Source organism: Epargyreus clarus, unplaced genomic scaffold, assembly GCF_041222505.1.
Source record: "Epargyreus clarus isolate Ecla_fem2 unplaced genomic scaffold, WU_Ecla_fem_2.2 ptg000006l, whole genome shotgun sequence".
NCBI classification, from domain to species: Eukaryota; Metazoa; Arthropoda; class Insecta; order Lepidoptera; family Hesperiidae; genus Epargyreus; species Epargyreus clarus.
Window position 1 is genome coordinate 6,000,413 of NW_027332214.1, and position 22,063 is coordinate 6,022,475.

General features: G+C 36.0%; 1 protein-coding gene across 1 annotated transcript in view; it reads right to left on the reverse strand.

Annotated features, from left to right (window-relative positions):
• Enoph (enolase-phosphatase E1) overlaps window positions 1-22,063 on the reverse strand; it is a 33,590-nt gene that overhangs the window by 1,754 nt on the left and 9,773 nt on the right. The window contains exons 12-20 of the mRNA XM_073073823.1: window positions 21,847-21,968; window positions 20,857-21,045; window positions 20,104-20,274; window positions 19,534-19,606; window positions 7,915-8,075; window positions 6,185-6,327; window positions 5,318-5,577; window positions 4,291-4,442; window positions 408-2,333 (exon numbers count right to left, since the gene is read on the reverse strand). Coding sequence (XP_072929924.1) covers window positions 417-2,333; window positions 4,291-4,442; window positions 5,318-5,577; window positions 6,185-6,327; window positions 7,915-8,075; window positions 19,534-19,606; window positions 20,104-20,274; window positions 20,857-21,045; window positions 21,847-21,968 — 3,188 coding nt within the window. The 3' untranslated portion in view covers window positions 408-416. The remainder of the gene's footprint in view (window positions 1-407; window positions 2,334-4,290; window positions 4,443-5,317; window positions 5,578-6,184; window positions 6,328-7,914; window positions 8,076-19,533; window positions 19,607-20,103; window positions 20,275-20,856; window positions 21,046-21,846; window positions 21,969-22,063) is intronic.

The window sequence follows — 22,063 nt, forward strand, 5'->3', positions numbered from 1 at the left end:
CAACTTACCATCAGGTGGACTGCATGCTCGTCTGCTGCTCCCATATTACTTCTTATCCTCCCATATGACTTCTGTAATCAACCCCAGATAGGATTAGATTCCTACCTGAGGTCGGCCACAGATGCGCCGCTACCCCTGAGGACTAAGTTAGAACGCCTTGGAAAAGTATGTGTCCCTTACCACACCCTTCAAACCACAACACAGCAGCGCTTAACACGCTGTTATTAGGCAGAAATAGGTGTGGCGGTAATGCCGCCGGAGTCGAACCACAAAGGGTTCTAGCAGCTTCAAAACCTATTTATAGACCTATTCCTAATAGTCAACCGGTAGAACAATGATCTCCAATACCAGATTGCTCACCTATTTGCCACTTGCATCTTGTAAAAACAATATAAAAAGATACTGACCAAATTACCTTATGCTTCCGTAGGCTGTTCTATTGGATCGGTGCGCGGCTCATCAGACGCGACCGATTTCACTTTGATGTCGGACACTTCACCGACATCGCCCTGCCCCTTCTCGGAGTCCACTGAATCGTTAGAACCGTTCACAGCGTCTTTACCGTTCTCGACCGACAATCGCGAGCTCAGCTCGTCTTTGCTATCACCGTTAACGTTCACGGTTTTGGCGTCACCGTTAGTTTTGCCGTTCACCTGAGATTCCTTATCCGTACTGTCTTCGGTCATTTCGGTGTCTTTTGTGTCCTCTTGTGTTTTAGCATCTTCCTTACTGTTATCCGCTTTGTCTTTGCTCTCCTCGTTTGTAACCTGTGTTTCTACTTTGTCGGTTTCCATTTTGTCGGCTTCTTCAGATTTGTCGGTTTTCTCTGTAGTTTCTTTCTTTTCTGCAACGTTGTTTTCGATTTCTTCCTTCTTTTCTACTTTATCAGTGCTCGCTTTGTCTTCCTTATCAGGACTTTCTTGGCTTTCTTCATTTTTGAGCGTTTCTTTGTCATTGCTTTCCTTTTTATCAGCTTTAATTTCATTTTTGCTTTCTACTTTATCATTATCATCTTTATTTTCGTTAGTTTCTACTTTTTCTTCAACTTTAGCGTCCTCTTGACTGGTTTCCGTTATCATACTTTCTGGTTCGCTGGTCTCCTTATTATTTTCAGTAACCATCTCTTCTGATTTTGTATTAGTCTCTAATTCAATTTTTTCTTCGCTGATTTTGGTGTCTACTGTTTGTTCTGTCTTTGCTTCGTCCGTAATTTCAGATACAGTATTTAGATCGATGTCATTGCATTGTTTCATTTCAAGTTCTAATTCTCTGTCTAAAATTCTATCCACGATGTCATTAGAATCCATGTTTTCGTTATCTAATTCAGTTTCCATGGGCTCTTCGGCGATTGGGTTCAATAAGGGTTTTAAGGGAATATTATCCAAGTTTGTAACGTCTTGAACTTTGGATAGAATTTCATCACATTCCTTCTCTAACACTTCACCGACATTTTGTAAATCTTCCATATCCTCATTTTCCGGTTCCTCCACTACAGGTTCAATATCTTCGATCATTTCCGCTACATCGTCAAGATTTTCTCCCGTAATTTCTTCGATCTCAGCGATAACAACAGGTGGAGTCTCTTCAGCTACTTTCGCTTTTTCCTTTGCTACCTGAGCCTCAATTTTTTCTTTTTCAGGTTCCTTTGCAGTTTCCACTTTTTCTTCTGTATCATTAGTTTTTGATTCATCTTTAGTGGCTTTAACTTCTTCAACAACATCTTTCGTTTCAGTAGATGGCGAAACTTTGGTAGCTTTTGCTACTTCTTTAGGTTCTTCTTTCTTTAGGACTTCTTCAGGTTTAGTGACAATCTCATCAGGCTTCGTAGCGTCTTCAACCGGCTTCGTTACGACTTCATTAGGTTTAGCTACCGCTTCGTCCGCTTTTGTTGTAACTTCTGGTTTTGTTACAACTTCATCAGGCTTTGTTACGACTTCATCGGGTTTCGCTTTAACTTCTTCAGGTTTCGTTACAACTTCATCAGCTTTTGTTACCACTATATCCGGCTTCACTATTACTGCTTCTTCTGTGCCATTTTTTTCAATCTTCGTATCAGTATTTTCACTTTCTTCTGTTATGACAGGCTCGACATCCAACATCGGTACATCCACTGTTTCAGCAGAGTCAGTGATGTCTTCAATAACAGTTTCGACAGTAGCACTTGCTTTTTTGTCTTCGTCCATCGCCGGTTCCTGGACAACGGGAGCCTCGTCCAGATCCATACTTTCCTGTTCTTTAACCACCTCAGTGGCTACTTTCTCAACAACAGGCTCTGTAGCCATGACGTCATCGTCCTTTGTATCAGTCTTGGGGATTTTTGCCGGTTGTTCATCCTGAAATTTAAAAACAACATATTATTCTCGTGCATGTGACAATTTAATACATATCAGATAGATTATCCGTATTTTCGCAGCATATTATAAAGGGACGCCTCATATGAACTAAAGGAGAGGTCTTGTTTGCCATGTTACATAGTCAGTCTACCAAGAGCCCGCAACGGGGAAAGATAACGAGGACCCTGAGGGATGGCTTAACTACAAGTGAATTAACTAAAACAAGAGCGGTTATGTTAACAGTTGCCATAAACTTTTTTCACTGATTTTGCCATTCAAACAGAACCATTAATGTAGCCTCTGAGGAGCATGCAGTCCACGATGGTCAGTGGCCCCTACCACTCATAGGTATCTATAACCGACTCCATGTAGAACAGTGATTTACAGATGTACTCATTTATTTATTTTATTGTGTAAAGCATTTAGTACAATAGGTCAATAACAATACATACAGTTCAATTAAATGCTACCTTTACAGGTGTTACACATGTCAAACTTAAATAAAATGTTAGGATTAATAATAAAGTATTAAAGGTAACCGATATTTAGATTAAGACGAATGCAGTTATGTCGAAATTAACAATCAATAATAATAATATTCAAGTCATAATATAATAATAATAATAAGGAAATTAGGAAAATTATTTCATTTTTTTTCAATTTATCACTCCTAAGGTCGAAGATGGTTACTTCATACGTAAATCATACATAATTTTGTTTAAAAAATCTATATTTCGGTATTGACACCACACCAGTTTACAATAATATTTTATACATTACAAATTAAACATATAGGGTGTATTGTTATTTACCAGTAATTTATAAATTACTTATATAACTTCACATGCATAATAGGCAACTGAAGTTACCTACAATTGGATGTGATAAATCAAACATACTGATTTAACAGATAACAAGAGTTTATTTCATTTCTTCTTTACAGTTCTACAATTCATCACAAACTTACATTATGTACAAATATCTTATCATCATTTACTTCTATTTAGTAAATTTTGTGTATACATTTTTTTAAAACAATGCTCATTACGATTAAGAAATATTTAAAAAAATATATATAGACTTTTTTATAATAATTTTGAATCGATTCACAAAACACCAGCCACGTCACCAGTCCATCATCATTAAAATATTTTCATTTCTTATATAATACATTGGCTTTAAATTGCTTCATTTATATCAAGAGACCATGAACGTGTCAGAACTGTCAGACATGGCTAATGGCTATGCCAGAAAAAATATTATTTTCCTATACAAAATTTTAATAGGCACAGAGAAGTGTAACCTATGTTACAGTAGATATAAATACACATTGTATAAGAAAATGTCTGATACGACACGCGTCTGACACGCTCTACATCTGTAGATGTAAATGAACCATTAAGCCTCATTTTATATATACAGTAGACCTGCAATTAATGAACAATTTTCAATATTCGGAGCTTTGAAAACGAGTACCTCTGACAAATAAACAAAAAATAAGATTAAACCAATAAATCCATAATGTAGTAAATACCTTTAACAGTACAAGCGTATTAGCACTGAGTTGCATTTTACAACGGTAAATAAATAATACATTATCTTATTCACTACTATTAAAAATATATTATAAAGACATTACTATTAAAAATATATTATTTCACCTATTGAGCAGCAGAATCAAGATACGGTAAGGGCCAGATTGCCATGGGTCTACTGTACATATATTTTCGAAGTGATCAGAATAATTTGTGTAAAGCACTAAGAAAATCAGTCTACAACTCTACATACATACATTCAAATACGAAAGCACATTCAACACCATCACCTTCAAGCGGGACATACTAAAAAAAAAAAACAAAATAAACTACACGATACTAACCTGTGGCCATATACATAATATACATATATAGTTGTGCATGCACAAAGCTGGCTACTGTGGGGATATTCGTGGTGGCACCTGTGGTTCCGTCTTGCGCTTGTTGGAGACGGTGAGTTGGGCGAAGGTTTGGAGGACGGCGTAGGCCTCCTTGTCAGCTGTGGTCAGGGGGTCGTTGCCCTCCCGGCTGACCAGCGCCGCGTACATGCCGGCTTTGCGCGCCGCTTCGGCTTCTGTAACCATTGTGGATATGCATGTGTTAGGCTACTGCAATAACTCATGTAGTCAGGGCCGGATTTAAGGGAGGGCAACCGGGGCGGCAGCCCCGGGGCCTCCACAAAAGAGGGGCCCCCACAATAGACGTCGGATTTTTTTTTTTAATTCTGACTAGTAAACACTAGTAAAAGAAAATCTTTTCCTTTGATACTTTTTTCGCTGTTTTACCTTTATCTACAGTAGTTTGTACAAACATGAATATTAGAAGAATCTACCTGCGTTTCACAATAAAATATTTATTGAAAAACTCAACTGAAAAAATTGTTCATTTTATTCGGAAAATAATTTGGGGCCAGGGGGCCTCCACTCCTTTGTTGCCCTAAGGCCTCTAGACCTCTAAATCCGGCCCTGCATGTGGTCTCAGAACCATAATAGAGCTATGGTATCCCCTGCTTGTCATACAAGGCGACAAAAAAGAGCTTTCGATGTTGCAAGCTACAAGAGGTTGAGCTCAAATCGCTCAGCCAGTGGCCGTTGTAAAAGGTGCAGGAGGAGCGTAAAATTCTGTTCATGGGCAGTCTGTATGGAGCACTGTGTGCTAAGAGGGCTCCAGTTGCGTTCCTCGTGATTGCGAAGTCCTCTACACAAGGGCAGGAGATACAATACAATCCCACATAACCTACTTTTTCAAGGTTACTGCCAGAACAAAAAAAGGCTTCCGTTTTCGAGGCACATACAAACATTGGTCAATGTAGTGTGATAACTGATAATCATTTGCTTACAATGACATGATGATTTAATGATACAAATGCAAATGTGAGCAGAGTGTGACATTTTTAGCCTGCCCAATGATAACACAAAAAAACGTAAAAAATAAGTGTAAACTACTCACCATTTGTTTTATCAGTAAGGAAAAGTACTTCCCCAGGCTTCACTTCGATCTTCTCGGCTATGGCGGTGTAGCTGGTGGCGTCACCTTTCGCACCAACTTCCGTGTCAAAATGACCGTCGATCAGTGGCAAGAGGTCTCCGGCGAGGGATTGGCCGAACAGGAGTTTCTGAGCTCGAACCGAGCCAGAAGAGTAGATGTAGACCTTCTTGTCTTTCCCAGAGCGCCATTGTTCCAAAGCGGCCATTACGTCGTCGTAGACGCTGCAATATAAAAATATCAAGAGTTTGAGTATAAAAATGTTTACAATGAAACTTTCTCAAGACATCTACATCATCGATGCTTGAGAGTTTTCGGTAATATTCTCATAGGCCTGATGACAAACAAAGCAATGAACAGCAGATCTAAATAAATCCCATTTTAAACTGAAGTCAGAGCCCAGTAGTGGTAAAATAATGGCTTGTGAATTATGATGACACCATGTAAAAATATATTTATATTTAATATATAACTATAAAATAACTGAGTCCTTGACCTCTGATAACCTGCTATATTGCTTAATATGATAATGTAAATAAATAATTTAACATAATTTAAATATACATGTACTATATCACTTTTTTGTTCGAACCGCGAACCTGTCAGCATTTCACGCACCTTAAACATTAAAAAAAGGTAGGAAAAAAGGCATACAAATTTGTTCAGTAAACATTACCCGAAGACCCGCGCAAAATAGACGTTTTTAGGGAAAATTCTGCGCGGGTCCTAACACTTAAATTTCCATGTACTTTGATAACAGCTCTTAATACAATAATGTACTTTATTAATTCCAAATTACTTTAATACTTAGTGAATAGTGTGGAAACTTACTGGCCCTTAATGTCGCCATTATCATATCCCTGCTGCCAAATCAAGCCCTGCATGTCTTTGAGTGGGGCAACCTTGCGATCGCTGGACATCAGCCATTTAACATTCTTGACTAGACCCTCGATTTGATCCTCCTTTGAGGCTTTCTGGAAAGAAAGTAAAACACTGATCAATTTAAATGTACCTTGTTCTGTAACTAAAGCAACCATTTTTTAAACACAATCTCATTACAACCATTTGAATACCACTGGTACACGCCTCCATGCATTGCTTTAAATATACTAGAATTTGAGTTACTTTCCACTAGAGAGGGACGTGTGATGTATCTAGGCTGTGTATTTTTTTTTTATAATATAAGAGTAGCAGACGAGCATGCAGTCCACCTGATGGTAAGTGGCTACTGCCGCCCATGGAGATCTGTAATCAACCCCAGATAGGATTAGATATTCCTACCTAAGTTCGGCCACAGATGCGCCGCTACCCCTGAGGACTAAGCTGGAACGCCTCGGAAAAGTCTGTCTCCCTTACCACACCCTTCAAATCGGAACACAGCAGCGCCTAACACTACTGTTATTAGGTAGAAATAGGTGTGGTAGAAAATGGTGTATGTGTTAAACCCACCAATAATGCTTATGTATTATGTTTTATTTTGTTTGTGAATAAATTACTCTTGTATTCTCTTCAATATTTATATAATATATTGCTCGATTTTCATTCAGTGTAATTTCTTACAGTGAACTCGATGAATGCCATTAAGAGATTTAACACACATCCATAGCTGGAACATCTCTGAGCGAAAGGCACATTTACCATCAATACAGATTCCATTACAAGTTCCCAATAATTGTAAGCCATGTATTGCCTAACTTGACATAGTTTCCAATATATTGATGTCACTGATCTATGGGTTGTTCGATATCAATCAATCTTGCAGAGGTTATCAAAATGCCAAAAGACTTCCTCTATCATGTCGTATAAAATATTTATATTAAATATTACATGTAGGTTATGGGTCAATTCCAATCAATATTTCTTTAGAATGAACCCGTCCTCCAGAAACTTGTATAAAACTATCAAAGAAAAATCATTTTTAACATATGCATTCATATGTTCATTAATTGGCAATCTATCCAATTTTTAGGTATCAAGGATCGAAAATTGACAATGTCATTACCAAACAAATATCGATCTTTCGACATTTTGACAGATTGATTATTAATAACAGGCGGAAGTTAGTATGTTTTATCGGACCCCGGTAAATTAATTATAGCCTTTTTTATAATATAGGATGTTAGTAGCAAACGAGCATGCAGTCCAGCTATCTGATTGGTTAGTGGTCACTGCCGCCCATGAACATCTGTAACCATCTACATAGTTATAGACCAAGAAACAAGTTCCGTCTGTCGGTCACAGATACAGTTACGGTTAAGACATTTATTTTCACAATTTTTTTTACAAAAATCGTTTTCTGAGAAACTTACAATTATTAAATAATAAAAAAATGGTAAGCCAATTAACATAATATGATATTGTTAGTTAGAGGGAGAGTGTAAAAAAGCAAATTGTTACGTGTGCAAGTGATTCGTAGGTATGCGTAGCGTAAATGAATTGTTTATTAAGGCTATAGTGACTGGTAATTTAAGTGGTAAGTGGTATGATTATTTAAGTGTTTATATAAACCTATGCTTTGATAATAGCTTTGATGATAGCTTCAATATTATAAAAAAACATACCTCTCCAGGAATGACCGCTTCAACGCGCTCTGCGTCTTTCTTCAAGTCTTCGCTGGCCAGCTCCCTTAGAGCACCCACGGCCTTCTTCACATCGTCAGTATCCCACTTACTGTCCAGGAATTGCTTCACATTCTCCTCGGCGTAAGGGAAAAGTTTGTCCTGTGGAAGAAATTATCAATTTAAAAAAAGTAATGAAACAACAACACTTATAATAATTATGTAACTAGATTGGCAGGGTGTGGGGTTCAGTATTGTTTGCTACTAGTTCTGTTCTGTTCTTTTTCGAAAGAGAACGACACAAATCGTTCAATATGGTAACATCGTAGTAATAAATGTGCGTAGTAACCCTGTACAATACCACTGCTGGGCACATGTCTCCGGGTGAGGGGTTTAAACACTAGTCCACTGTCCTAACAGATTGCCGGCTGGTAGACTTCACACACACTTGAGTTTTTTTTATGTGTCTGGGATTTTAAACTGAATACCCCATAGATTGAATGGCCGTATTTTGACCACTAGTTTATTACCGACTAGTTTTTGCCCGCAGCTTCACCCGCGTTTAAAAGAAAATAATATAAAGTACCTACTAACAAACATAAAACTGAAAATTCGTGCCTTCAACTTTGCTAAAGATCATCACTTCATCAAATGCATAGTTTACGATTCAATCCTTACTAATATCGATTAAAATAATCGATGTTTTGGGTTCAAAAGATCGATTCTGCGATTAATCGATCTTAGATCGCCATCCCTAGGTTCCCGTGGGATTTCCGGGATAAAAACTATCCTATGTCCTTTCTCGGGTCTCAGACTATCTTTGCACAAAAATTCATTAAAATCGGTTCAGTGGTTTGGGCGTGAAGAAGAGACAACCAGACAGACAGACAGAGTTACTTTCGGATTTATAATATTAGTAAGGAAGTAAGGATTTTAATGATAAGTAGGTACTTCTAAAATCGGTATCGATGTTGGATTAAAAAGATATATTCTCTGAAATAAATACAAAACATAATATATAATTTATTGATTGGGGACTTTGAATATTACATCCGACATGTATCATGTCTGGTTAAGATTCAACATATTGCTAGAGCATACTGCATTGCGATCATTACTTCCGCATAGCAACAAAGATAGATTCGATTTTTGATAGTAAAACAGATGTGCCGCCTATTGCATACGATTAACTTTATAATTGTATACCATTGTTATGTTCTATTTAAGTGTGCAATATATCTATCTATCTATGCGCCTCTATTAAACATACGTTTGGGACTGTCGTACCGTCTTAATTCCCAATGTACTATTTTTCGAGTCTCTAACCATGAGTCTAGTTTTTTCTTTATTTTTCGTTAACCACGACTGTTATATTTAGTTAAAACAAGAACGTTTTCATACACTAGAAACTAGTATTTAGTTCGTAAGACTAAAAACCTTAACACCGTATAGTTTCACCTATAATCATCGCGAAAATTTTACAACAGTTCAAACCGTCTAGCCAGATGAGTTATCAGACGATCATAGATCCGATCGTGACCCGGGTCTGTGTGAAAACGGCTCAATGATTAAGCATAACGTGAAATGTCGGTGAAACTGCCGTCTACGACGCGGCAAGGCTGGGTGAACGAACTGCCCGCGACCGGCGACCGTCGACGGCGCTACCCAAACCGGCTAGCGCCTACCTAGCCCGAACTTGTCCCGGCCTATGCGTCCCGGCCGTTACCACATTGTCTCAATCGTGCTCCAATTAAAGAACGCTTAACGCAAAATGTGGGGGATATACGTTTTAAGGCTAAGCGAGTTTGCCGAAATGAATTTTAATTCTGGGTATATCAAAAAATTGTGTTAAGTTTTAATTAGAATGTTAAATTGACAAGATAAATTAGTTATATCGGAGCTTGTCAAAACTAAATTGCAGGCTAAATTGATCATTTTTACCCGACTTCAGAGAGTAATGTTTTTCGAACGACTGTATTAGATACTACGTATATATCGACACATTAACAAAAGTCCTAATTTCTCATAAACAAACGTGGAGACTTAATGCTGCAATGCACCAATATATTGATTTAAAAATTAGTAAATTGTTTGTAAACAATAGGAGAAATAACTAAAGGTAGGATTTCAAAGTAGTAGCTATGGAAGTCTAAGGGATGAGTTAATTTTGGAACAGGGGTCTCTGCCCAAAATAGTTTGTGAATCCCTGTTATTTCCATGCTTTGAAAAATATGTTGCTAATTTAAAAAAAATATGGCCCATTTACCTTGCAATATGATTCATAGGGCATTACCCCGACGCTATTATTACCCAAACCTACCTTTTAAGACAATTATAGTGAAAATGAGATTCAATTGAAATGTTGAACGGGATCAAAGAATCCAGGTCTTTGTGAAATATTTCTCCAAATAATATTACCCCGTAAATGAATTATATAACATACAATTTCTATCATCCTACAAAGATTAATGTATACAGAAATGTCGTCGAAATAGGCAAGTAAGTAATTATCTTTAGGAAAGTTAGTTTTCCCAGCTTTCCCAAGTGAAACTAACTATCATGTTTATAAACTCCGCTCTGCCGGTTTTCATTCCTTCAACTAAAAGTATCGTTAATTTTCGATAACTGAGAAGAGTTAAAAAATCTTTCGAATGAAAATGAACAAACTAAATAAATAATCGACAATATAAAATATAACTGCTACCTTTCGATTCAAATTTATGGAGTGGCTTTGAATTACAAATCTAGTAAAGTCAATAAGATTCAAGTCCTAATTGAAGCCAGCCAGTGATACGCTGCATCAATTAAAAATGTAAATTTGAACAAAGTTGAAACGCCTCAGATAGGTGCCTCTTCCTTACGACGCCCTTCAATCCTACACTTGACACTAACTTGACACGACGAATAACAAGTATGACGGTGGTGCCAGTGGGAGTAGCAGTGGAAGCATACCATGAAGAGTTCTACCAACTTTAACACAGTCAGGATAGTTGAGTCATAAAATATACCTTACACTATTGCAGGTATTCATAAGATTGTCCCTGTAGTTCCGGGACTAGAATAGGGCTACGGTATCCCCTGCCTGTCGTAGGAGGCGACTAAAAGGGGGCTTCCGGGGTTGCGGGCGGCAAAAGTGGGAGCTCGAACCGTCCAGCAAGCGACCCCGGGAAGGACGACGGTATGTGTGGTCGCATACCGTCGTAAACATTACATGGTGTGGGAGGAGCGAAAACTGCTCCCCCAGGGTAGAGCCCGATGGGGGCATAGCGCTTGGAGGGCTCCGGTTGTGTTCCGTCGGAGATCCCGGAGTTCTCCAACAAGCGTTGAGGACGGCCACCGGGGGGGTTTTTAGTGCGGTAAAAATCCCACATAACCCGGCATCGCTCCCACGTCGTCGGGTACCTTTTGAAGGTTTCCCCCTCGAGAAGAAAAAAAAAAGGTATTCATAAGATTACAATTTCCCTTAGTAAAATCGTCAATGTTAATTAAAATATAGTAATGGACCAAGCAGAAAAGGATTCCAAAAAAATTTTCATGTTTTGTTGTATTTGACATTTAAAAACGAAATTCTATAGACCAACAATTACCTCCTTATATTATTAACAGTAACAATGAATGAAGTGAGCAGTAATACAGAATGAGGTATGTAGGTACCACCCTGAGCCTGCATTATAAAAATACCTACCTGCAAGGGTCTTCAGAGACAATAGAAATTCAAACAATAGTTTCTTTTTTAATTTCCAGGAAAGCAGCAGTACTTAACAGTAAGGTTTGTTTCATTTTTACCGCCTACTTGTTGAAGCCTCATCATTTTTTGTCGTCGATATCTTCCGAAGTGTTCACTTTCGATTTCGGCCAGCAATGGGTGTTAGTGACCTTGTCGCACGCCGATCATCTGATCCATAATTAAAATATGCAAATTGTGTTGATGAATCTATCTTTGTAATTAATTATAATCTGTTCTCAATATAATTATGATATCCGCTCGGGTCAACTGTAATTGATTTCCTAGCTTAAATTCTTAAGCAGTGTCTTAATACTTTCTATAAAATCTGGCATTGTTGCTTGACATTTATGTTAACATTGATGTCATTTTGTCAACAGTTAGCCTTAAAGACTTTCAGACTTCATCAGACTTTCTATTGAAGGCTTACTATTACCGGAAAATATAGAAGCTTCCGCATTAATCTAAAAAATATTTAGAATATTTAGTGATCTTAAATAAAGCAAGTACATTTTGCTGATACGTATCATCCTCAACTACTTTTAGTCACGGGTCTCATCATATCGAGAGGATATTAGACCATAGTGCACCATACTGGCTAAGTATGGATAAGTAGACTTTACAATTGAAATCTTATTTTTAACAGACTGTTAAAAATAAGATTTCTGTACGGAATCAATATTTTAAAGAATTCCAAGGCTTGCAAGATGAGGAATCATGAGGTATTTGAACCTCGAACCTTCGGACCTCCGATAAAGAGGTAGAATTACAAATCTCATCTCACTGCTTCTTTAATACACGAATTGGTTATCGATACAAAACAGCTTTCAGCACATATGACTATACATCACGACAAAAGAGCACGCGAAGTAACATAACTGGAACGTGTGAACAATTCTGATAAAGGGTATGAGGAAATAATTTTGTCGGTACAACGCCAATAGTTTCTTTCCAGCCGGTAAATTAAATATTCAATTATAGTACAAGATAAATCTAGAATATTGATAACAAAAAAAATTATATCAGATGTTGTTAATAGTCAAATTGTATGTAGAAAGGAAGAAAGGACCTATTTAGGATATATAGGGTTTCCAACCGTATTCTCCCACAAAATATGCTAACAAGATGTAAGATGCATACTGTATAATATTATAGATATACATAATGAAAACATACGAGATCTTAATGTAAAATCAATACAGGACTAATCAAATGTTATAGGTAAGTAGCACACTCTTGAAGATTGTAAGACCGCTACATATACGTTTTGGCGATTGCATAAATGCTGCATTTTGGCGACTTGGTAAGTTTGGTTGCTGTTACGACAACCGCGTTTTTTTGCGTTAAATTGCTGCATATAACGTGCAAAAGTGGTTATAAATAAACGACGATCAACCGTGTACGATGTGCCGTAATTTATCGCTGTAATAGTCCTTCCAAAAAGCGGATAAATCGTCGAAAGTTAATGTTACAAGTATTATGTCTGCTGGAGCCCTTATAAGAGCAACGTTACTCCGATCTCGTTCGAAGGGTGCGGAGTGCACGAGGGTGGGTGAGGGCGGCGCTACGGGGAAGTCGAGTTGCGTACCTACTGCCCAATATTTGAATATACCTACACGTAATATGTTCTTAAAATTAACAGCATACTAAAGATATCTTCATAAGTTATATTTGTATTGTTTAGCCTCTTTTCAAGTTCTCTTTATTATTATATTTTGTTATGTTAATAAAATATCAAATGGATATGCCTTCCACCTGGTTATAAGTGGTTACTGTCGCTTATGAACATCTGTAATGAACTCCAGCGGCTATTCACATAGCTAATATGACATACAAATAAATGTAGACCAAATATATTCGACTTAATATACCGGACATGATGACGAAAGTCATCCATGATTCACTAATCACTACCAATTGGTAATAATGTGTCGATCAGACAGTGTTCCTATGAAAGCTTTTGTATAAAAATCTTGACAATGTATACTGTATAGCCCTATATGGTATTCAATCTCTTTGGTGTAGACGTGGGCGATGCGGTACCGCACATGAGCAGCGGTTCCTCCACCTTTCCCTGTCAAATGTCCCGCAAATGCCATTCGTGTCTAACAGACCATTTGCCGCCTAGAATTTAAAGATTTTTGTTTAAGATAACAAAATATATTCTAATTGTACTATATTACATGGCTTGTGGCTCAAATACTGCGCATATGGGCCAAGTCTACGCCCGCTATAAGATGTAATGTCCGTGATTGCGAAATGCCATCTTCTTAACGTTTATAAACTTCATACGAGCTCATCTTGGAAAAGGCCAAAAGATTTTGCAAAAACATTCAGACAAATAAAGGTTCTTACATTCATTGTTTATCCTGATTATACCTGTATTTATTTCTACCTCATAACAGCAGTGTTCAGGGCTGCCGAGTTCATACATATATGAGGCATTCCAACTTAGTCCTCGGAATTATCAACGCAATGACAGCCCTCAAGTACAAAATATGTATTTAATTTAAAAAATTCCACACATTATACTATACTGAGTTAATGTTTGTTTTGTTCACGCACGTAATGAAGGTATTTTTCCCCTAGAAATACAGGTTTAGGACATATTACAGATAACATTTCGCAGACAGCGTACTCGGAATGCGGCAGTGTCGCGAGCTGACATTACCTCAATCCGAATAGGTCTTATTTTGCAAAATTCGTAAACATACGCAGTTACCGTGGCTTGGACAATTAAATTATCAGAGTTTTATAATATGTTGCTACTTGTTTACAATATTTTTGTTGACCTTGTCTTTAACTCACATAGTATAAAAGTATCGAGAATGTGAACTAAATCGTTTTATGAATATAAACGATAATATAAATTACTTTATTATAAAAAATAGACAACTTCGACATACCCATTAAGGCTAAAAATAATTTAAGTGTTTGTTTCTTAAAACATTAAAAATCTCAGCACTTTAACATCAAAATCCACTTGACCACTTGACATTCCGAGCGATCTTTTTTCATATTCCAAATCTATTTCAAATTTATAGTATGCATGCACATGCATAGTTTTATTACAATCTGTGACAGATAACAATAGATTAAAGAAAAATAATGCAACAAAATAAAGTCGCACTTAATAAGAGATAGAAAATTTGGTGCAATTATGCTATTTCATTCCACTGGAGTTCACTGGACCCCTTCACAGTTTCCAATTTCAGTGACGCCATCGAAATTTATGAGGGATCTTTGATGCTCGACTTTCATTATAATTTGGATGGATATCTAGAAAATACTAAATATTATAGAAAAAAATCATTGGGCAATTTTTATGATTAAGTTTCCTACTTGAAGCATGAGCATATTTTATGATCTTTTGCAAAGCAAAGATTTTAAAACAACAACTCCACAAACATATTTTCTTACCGATTATTATATAAGTGAAAGTTTTGTAAGAATGCATGGATGTATGTTACTCTTTCACACAAAAGTGCTGACCAGATTCAGATGAAATTAGGCATGAAGATTGTTAATGGTCTGGATAACTGATAGGATAATCAATCATAGTAAAAGAGGCCTATGTGGGCAGAATCATGAGCAAAAGCCACTTTACTACAAAGCTGATATACATAACTGCTGTTATTTCCAACGTAAAACAATTTAAAAAAAAAATTGAAATAAAAAAAATATTAAATATTTTTTTTTATGAAAGCCGATATTCAATTATCATTACAATAAAGTGTCATTATAACAAATTCTATGTTCAACCATAAAGCTACCACACTCAACCTATTTCTATGATGAAGCATTAATTGTTTTTTGATGGAAACATGGATATCAGCTGACTTTACCATCTTAGCCCTCAGGAGTGGAAATACAAATCTGTATGATAGAACCTATCCTATATAGGATTGTTTACAAATGTCCATGGGATGCAAAGTCCACTTACTGTCAGGTAGGCTGGATGCTTATTTATTACTTAGATGAAAAAAAGGAAAGAAAGGTTCGAGAACAATACCATGAGAGGTTCACATCTCTTGAATAGTTTTTGAGTTTTATGCATTTCAGACTTTTGAGTTGCGTAATTTAACTTTAACTAATCCACCCTTTACCCATTGAAAAAAATAATCCTGAATAAGGGGACTTTCTACAACCACCATTGAATGAGATTGATTGATTTTGTAGAAGGAAATTTCATTTTTGAATCATTCAATTGTATGTATGGTTTTAACACACATCCATAGCTTAACTACCTCACACATCCCTGGTGGAAAGGTAGAGTTGCTCTCAAAGAGTAAAGCATTACTCTTAAAGTAACAACTTTGAGCCGTATTAAGTAAAAACATTGATACAATTTTTTTTATATAGTGTGAGCTATAGCCATTAGTTCCCAAGTAATCATTATTATACAGTAATCATAAATATGAAAATAATTAAATATTTTCATTTCTAATTAATAAGTAATAGTAGTAACCACTTTAGCCTTACTTCGAAGAGCGCATTTTGAAACCGGTGTTATCTTTGGATGGTAGTTTTTAAACCCTTTCAAAGTCCTCGTCAAACATATGCTTCGAAAAAATCATATGGGTAGAATGCTAATCTGTAATCCAAGTGGGTTTAGAGCAATGTGGTGCAGTATGCTTCAGGCCTATCCCACAGTAAAGAGTCAAAGTGTGCTATACTATGCTCAAAAGTGCTGCAGCCCATAAAATATGGTACTACAATTATGTAGTGCAATAACCTCAATAGACTATATTGCAGAGTATTACCAGAAAAAGAACCCATTAGAAATCTGCAGATTTAATCCCAAATTCTGTAGGGGTCAAACCTGTTTGTCCCCCTTACATTCTGTAGTTTCAAAACTGGTTCTCGAGGGCTTGACCAAAATTTAGGGGTAAATTTTGAATATATTCATTGTGTATTCAACAAATAAAATATTGGATATTTTCATTCAATGTGTGATTAATTGTTAATCAAGAGACATAAATGTATAAAATTAGTGTTGTGTATAGAAACTATTCATTTTTTCTTTTTTTAAATCAATTAATTAGTACCAAATGATAAAGACAAAATGTGAATGAAGCACATTAACATCAATTAAGCAATCATAAAAATTTACTACAGAATTACAGATGATTCAAAGAAAAATTCCTTACATACAATTAAAAATGCTTGATAAGCTTCATTTTGCGTGTACGATACAACCACTACTTCATTATTATTATCCAGACATCAAAGCACGAACATCGCCACTCATTTCGTCTTTGTCATCTTTTCATGTCTGCCGCGAGTGTGACAGAGACAACGCGAGTGAACTTGACGGCTATTGAAAGAGGACAGTTAACTGTTCCACATTTTTTCACCAGCCAGCTGCGGCGAACAGCTGTTTGTGCCGGCACGATAGGCGTTAGCTCTCTTTCAACTTCGATGTGATAAATACACGACAAAACATGAAATTTTTTGCATATGAATAATAAAAATACACACATATTTTCATTCAGCCTCTAATTTCTCAAATAATTAACAAGAAACATAAAAATTATTCATTATTTTAAACCATTCAACAATCGTACCAAATATCTAAGCAATCACGTTATAAAACACCACATGATGAATATAAGACGAAATAAAAATTCTTTAGAAAGGGGTACCATTTTGATTTCGTCCTCCATGTTGCGAATCCGAAAACGCGACCATTTTGCATAACTTATCCATACGAACCACCAGGAATCTAGTTCTATGACTAAACAAAAACATGCAAATTCGCGCACGTATTTTATTTCCGGTGATAATTAAATAACACATGTTGAAACAAAACACCGGCCGGTAAATCGCTTTAGACCTACCTTAACAAAGCTGATCGATGTTGTTGTTCCCTCGATGTCTAGCAGCAAAATTTTGCATTTCTTCACAATCTCGTTGATATCTTTACTGTCGAGTGCCATCGCTAATCGTACTACCTTATAATCAGGTGTACTTTTTATGAACGTCCGTTTTTTATTTGACTAGAATGTATCACTGTACACTTCTACCTCACACCACAGAAAAAAGCATTGATTGAACGAGACACGAGAACTCGACGAACTGAAGGACGCGCGGGTGCGGATTAAAGTGCAAGCAGGACGAATGTAGAGAACAAAAGAGGAACAGAGATGAGAGAGCGGAAGGATACACCTTGTATCAATGCTTCCAACATAGTAAACATCCCCCTGAATTGCCATACTTAACTATTTCAAGGAAATTATTGCCAAAACACAACGCAGGTTCCGTACGTTTAATATTCAATGTTTTTCGTTGTATTTAGTATTTTATGACAAAATATTATTATTTTACTATAAATTACGTCGATTCAAGTATTTTAGATCGTATTTAAGTTTATTTAACGGTAAAATGATTCGTAACTTGGCTTAAAAATACTTTCTATTTGAATATAATATCAACTATTTATAGATTTCTCTATGTTTATTACTAAGATTAAATCCACACTTTATTTTAGCACGTACGTATACAAATACGTACAAAGAAAATTATAATCATTTTGGTGCAGTTTGTTACAATGTGGATCACACTTTACGCACTGTGCAAGATGGCCAACATAACGAATTTAGCCAATATTTTTAAGATTATTAAACTACAACCCTGTTTTTGTCTCATTGCAGGGTTTTTGTCTCACTGATCCTCCCCACAGCAAGGGGTGGTCTCGGTAAACTGCTTTTTTATCCTACTGTGGAGGGTAATGTTTTTTGAAACGCTAAGTAATAAATTTAGTATACAATTGAGGATTATTTTTCTGGTATTGATTAATTTCGTTGTATATAATTTTATTAAAAAATAATTATATTTCTAACCATGCACTCTAAACCGTTTAACAATAAATTAATAACTAGTTACCTTTATGTATAGCTTGTTTCATAAACGAATTTATTTAAAAATATCTTTTGTTCGTCAATAGACACGGGTTACAGGCGTTAGAAAAATAAAGAATTACTATCATCCGTTATTTTGTATTATTGTTATTCTATGGTTATTTACTTCATTCGCTTTTCTCTAGAGCCTTGAGGTTTGGTGAGACTAACAAGCTCATGGTTTGGCAAATCAAGAACTTGCACTGCATACTTACTATAAAAACTTAATAGTCCACTACTTCATTACTTACCCGCCGGATTATTTACTTACGTAGATTCCTGCATAATGTAATAGTATAATAAGTAATATATGTTTAACACAGGAAATGGAATGCATTCCATGCAATGCAGGGAATGGAATGAATTGTCTGTACGATTAATTAATTATATGTCTCAGGTAACTGAAGGTTTTAGCTCATAAGAGTACTTATAATAAAATAAGTTAGTCAGGAAATGTTTGTAAATATTTTATTTTAATATTACATGCATACAAAAATAAAGAAGTAAATATTAACAATGGAGAACTGTGTTTCATTTATTTCTTTATTAATATACGAATCATTAACTAATATTTTACTAATAAATGTTGTTGGCTCAAAAACACTTTAAAAATATGTATCTATAAAAAACATTTGCATTACGCGCTTAACTTAGCTTACTAGCTAATGACGCCTTTCCTGTCATACGGATTTGCACACGCGTGTCAACCTGGTCCGTATGCGTGACACTCTCATCCTATCGTCAAAGATGCTTTTATGTCATGTAAGTATGTAGTACATGCCTGCGTGTATTTATGAAGCAGTTGATCACAAATGGCACACATGCGGATAACTCCAAACGCGGGTCGAAACACGCGTGACAGGAAAGAGGCCCTTACACAGAGTCCGGTTTTTTGTCACCATATAAAATATATATTTTTAAGTATCATCACTCATGTTCATAATTAAATATATCAGTATACAAACTACAAGTGATCTAATATACTTTTGGAAAACGTATTTATTTCTTGTTTTTTCATTTTCTTCAGCAGTCTTGGGGTATCAGGATTCGCTTCAGCCTTCCGCTTCGTTACCTGTAAAATAAAGCGATTTCAACTATGCTGGTTTTCATTTTTTTACACAGGATATCAAGTCAAGTGGGAGTGGGGCTCGCCCTAATTAATTGGAAAAAGTGTGGGGTGCTTTTCGAAATTTGATAAGTGGAGCACTCCACACTTTTTTCACAATTATACAATTTACTGTTCCTTAATTGATTCCTAGATTGAAAATTATTTTCTACTTTTAGTTGATTTTATCATAAAAGCGTGTTTTTTAGTTTTTTGAACTATATTTATGTACTTTTTAGTTGATTTTATCATAAAAGCGTGTTTTTTTAGTTTTTTGAACTATATTTATCTACTTTTTAGTTGATTTTATCATAAAAGCGTGTTTTTTTAGTTTTTTGAACTATGTATATTTATCGTACCATACAAACAACTGTGCTACACATTTACTGACGAACATTATTGATATCTTTTTTTTAGAATGACACACTATGCTAATTATTACTCTGAGTTTAAAAGTAATTTACCTTAGGTTCTTTGTCATCAGGGGTGATAGTAGCGAAGACGAAGTTGCCTCTGTTGGACGAAGCCTTTACTTTGGGGCCGTCATCACCGTCGCCAGCCAGCGGAGTCGCCAGAGCTGCTAAACGGGCCAACGCACCACGTCCTCGCGTTAGAAGGGAATTATGGTAATTCGACTGGAAATAAAATTAGAAAAAAAACGGTTATTACATAACATTAGTAACTTTTATTCATACATGTTTTTTTATAATGCTGAAGTAACAAATAAGCATGCTTTATACCTAATGGTGGGATTTAAACCTAATTCTGCAGCCCATGGACATTTGTAATGAACTCCAGAGAAGATTAGATTCCTTCCAGAGTGGCCACAGATCCGTTGCTACCCCTGAATACTAAGACCACTTTTTTAATTTAAATGGGTATATGGTTGAAATTTACGTGGTTCGATTCCAACGGAACCACTGCCACACCTATTTCTGCCTAATAACAGCATTGTTAAGCACTACTGTGTTCCACTTGAAGAGTGTGGTAAAGGAAACCAACTTATCTGAGGCATTCTAACTTAGTCCTCAGGAGTACCAATGAATCTGTAGCCGACTTCAGGTCGGCCTGTCATCCTATTCAGAGTTGATTATAGATATCCATGGGTGGCAGTAGTCACTTACCATCAGATGGACTGCATGCTCGTTTGCTACTTTCATAGTAATAAAAAGCTTTTATTTCTTTATTATACTTTAATATACAATAGGTGTACAAACCTGGAATATTGTAAATGGTTTCTTTGGACTAGGGATGTCACTCGCCGTTTTCTTTTCAGTCTCAATTGTTTTTGGTTTTTCCACAACACTACTTTTCTCTGGAACACTTGATGTTTTTGAGCAAAGATTCGCTTTAATAAAAGCACTTCTGTTTATACTGACATTAGCGTCTTCGTCGTCTTTCTCTTGCTGTAAATAAATATGCATTTAATGTAATTATTTTAAAGAGATTTATTTTAAAATGTGATCTTTTATTATAATATATTTTTTACACAATATGAAATAGCAAACTGGTTTATAGTCTGTAGAAATGTATGTATCTTTAACGTACTTAAATACTCAATTTATCCAAACTTTGCCTACCAAGGCAGTGATAGTCTAGTGGTTAAGAAACTCAGCCTCTCGATCGAGGGGTCCGAGGTTCAAATCCGAGGCACGCACCTCTGATTTTTTCAAAGTTATGTGCGTATTAGAAATTAATTATCACTTGCGAAACGGTGAAGGAAAACATTGTTAGGAAACTTGCATACCTGAGAGATTTATAAAAAAAATCTCAAAGGTATGTGAAGTCTACCAATACGCACGTGGCCAGCGCGGTGGACTATGGCCTGATCCTTCTCATTATGAGAGGAGACCCGTGCCCAGCAGTGGGACAGTAATGGGTTGATGATGATGATGATGATTGCCTACCAAAGTTCGACATTTGACAATTTCTACATATAGATAGATTGATTACAAATAAAGGGCATAAATCTTTAAAATTCAAATGAAGTAAAAAAAAAAAGAAGTGATAATTGGCGCTTCATTAAAAGAGGAAATTTCTAAAACTATGGTAATAATGAACAACAAAGATTTGCATTAATGTTAACAATACACACTTAAAAAATAAAATAATTGAACGAAATCAACTTTTTTATTAACCGAAATATTCAAGTAAAAAGTAAAGAAGGTAGACTGAAACTAATTTATTATAAGAACGATTTTTTTTACCATTTTCCTCAAAAACATCTCCCGTTCATGTCTCTGCTTTCTCCACTGTTCCTCTGACTCGAACTCGTCTTCTTGTGTGTCAACATATTCGTCGGCATTAGTTCCCATTTCCTCCTCACCATCTGAAATGTGTGTTTAATACATTTAAATACACATTCGTTAACCTATTACTGTCCTATTATATAGTACAGGTATCTTCTGTAAGAGGGTTTGACTT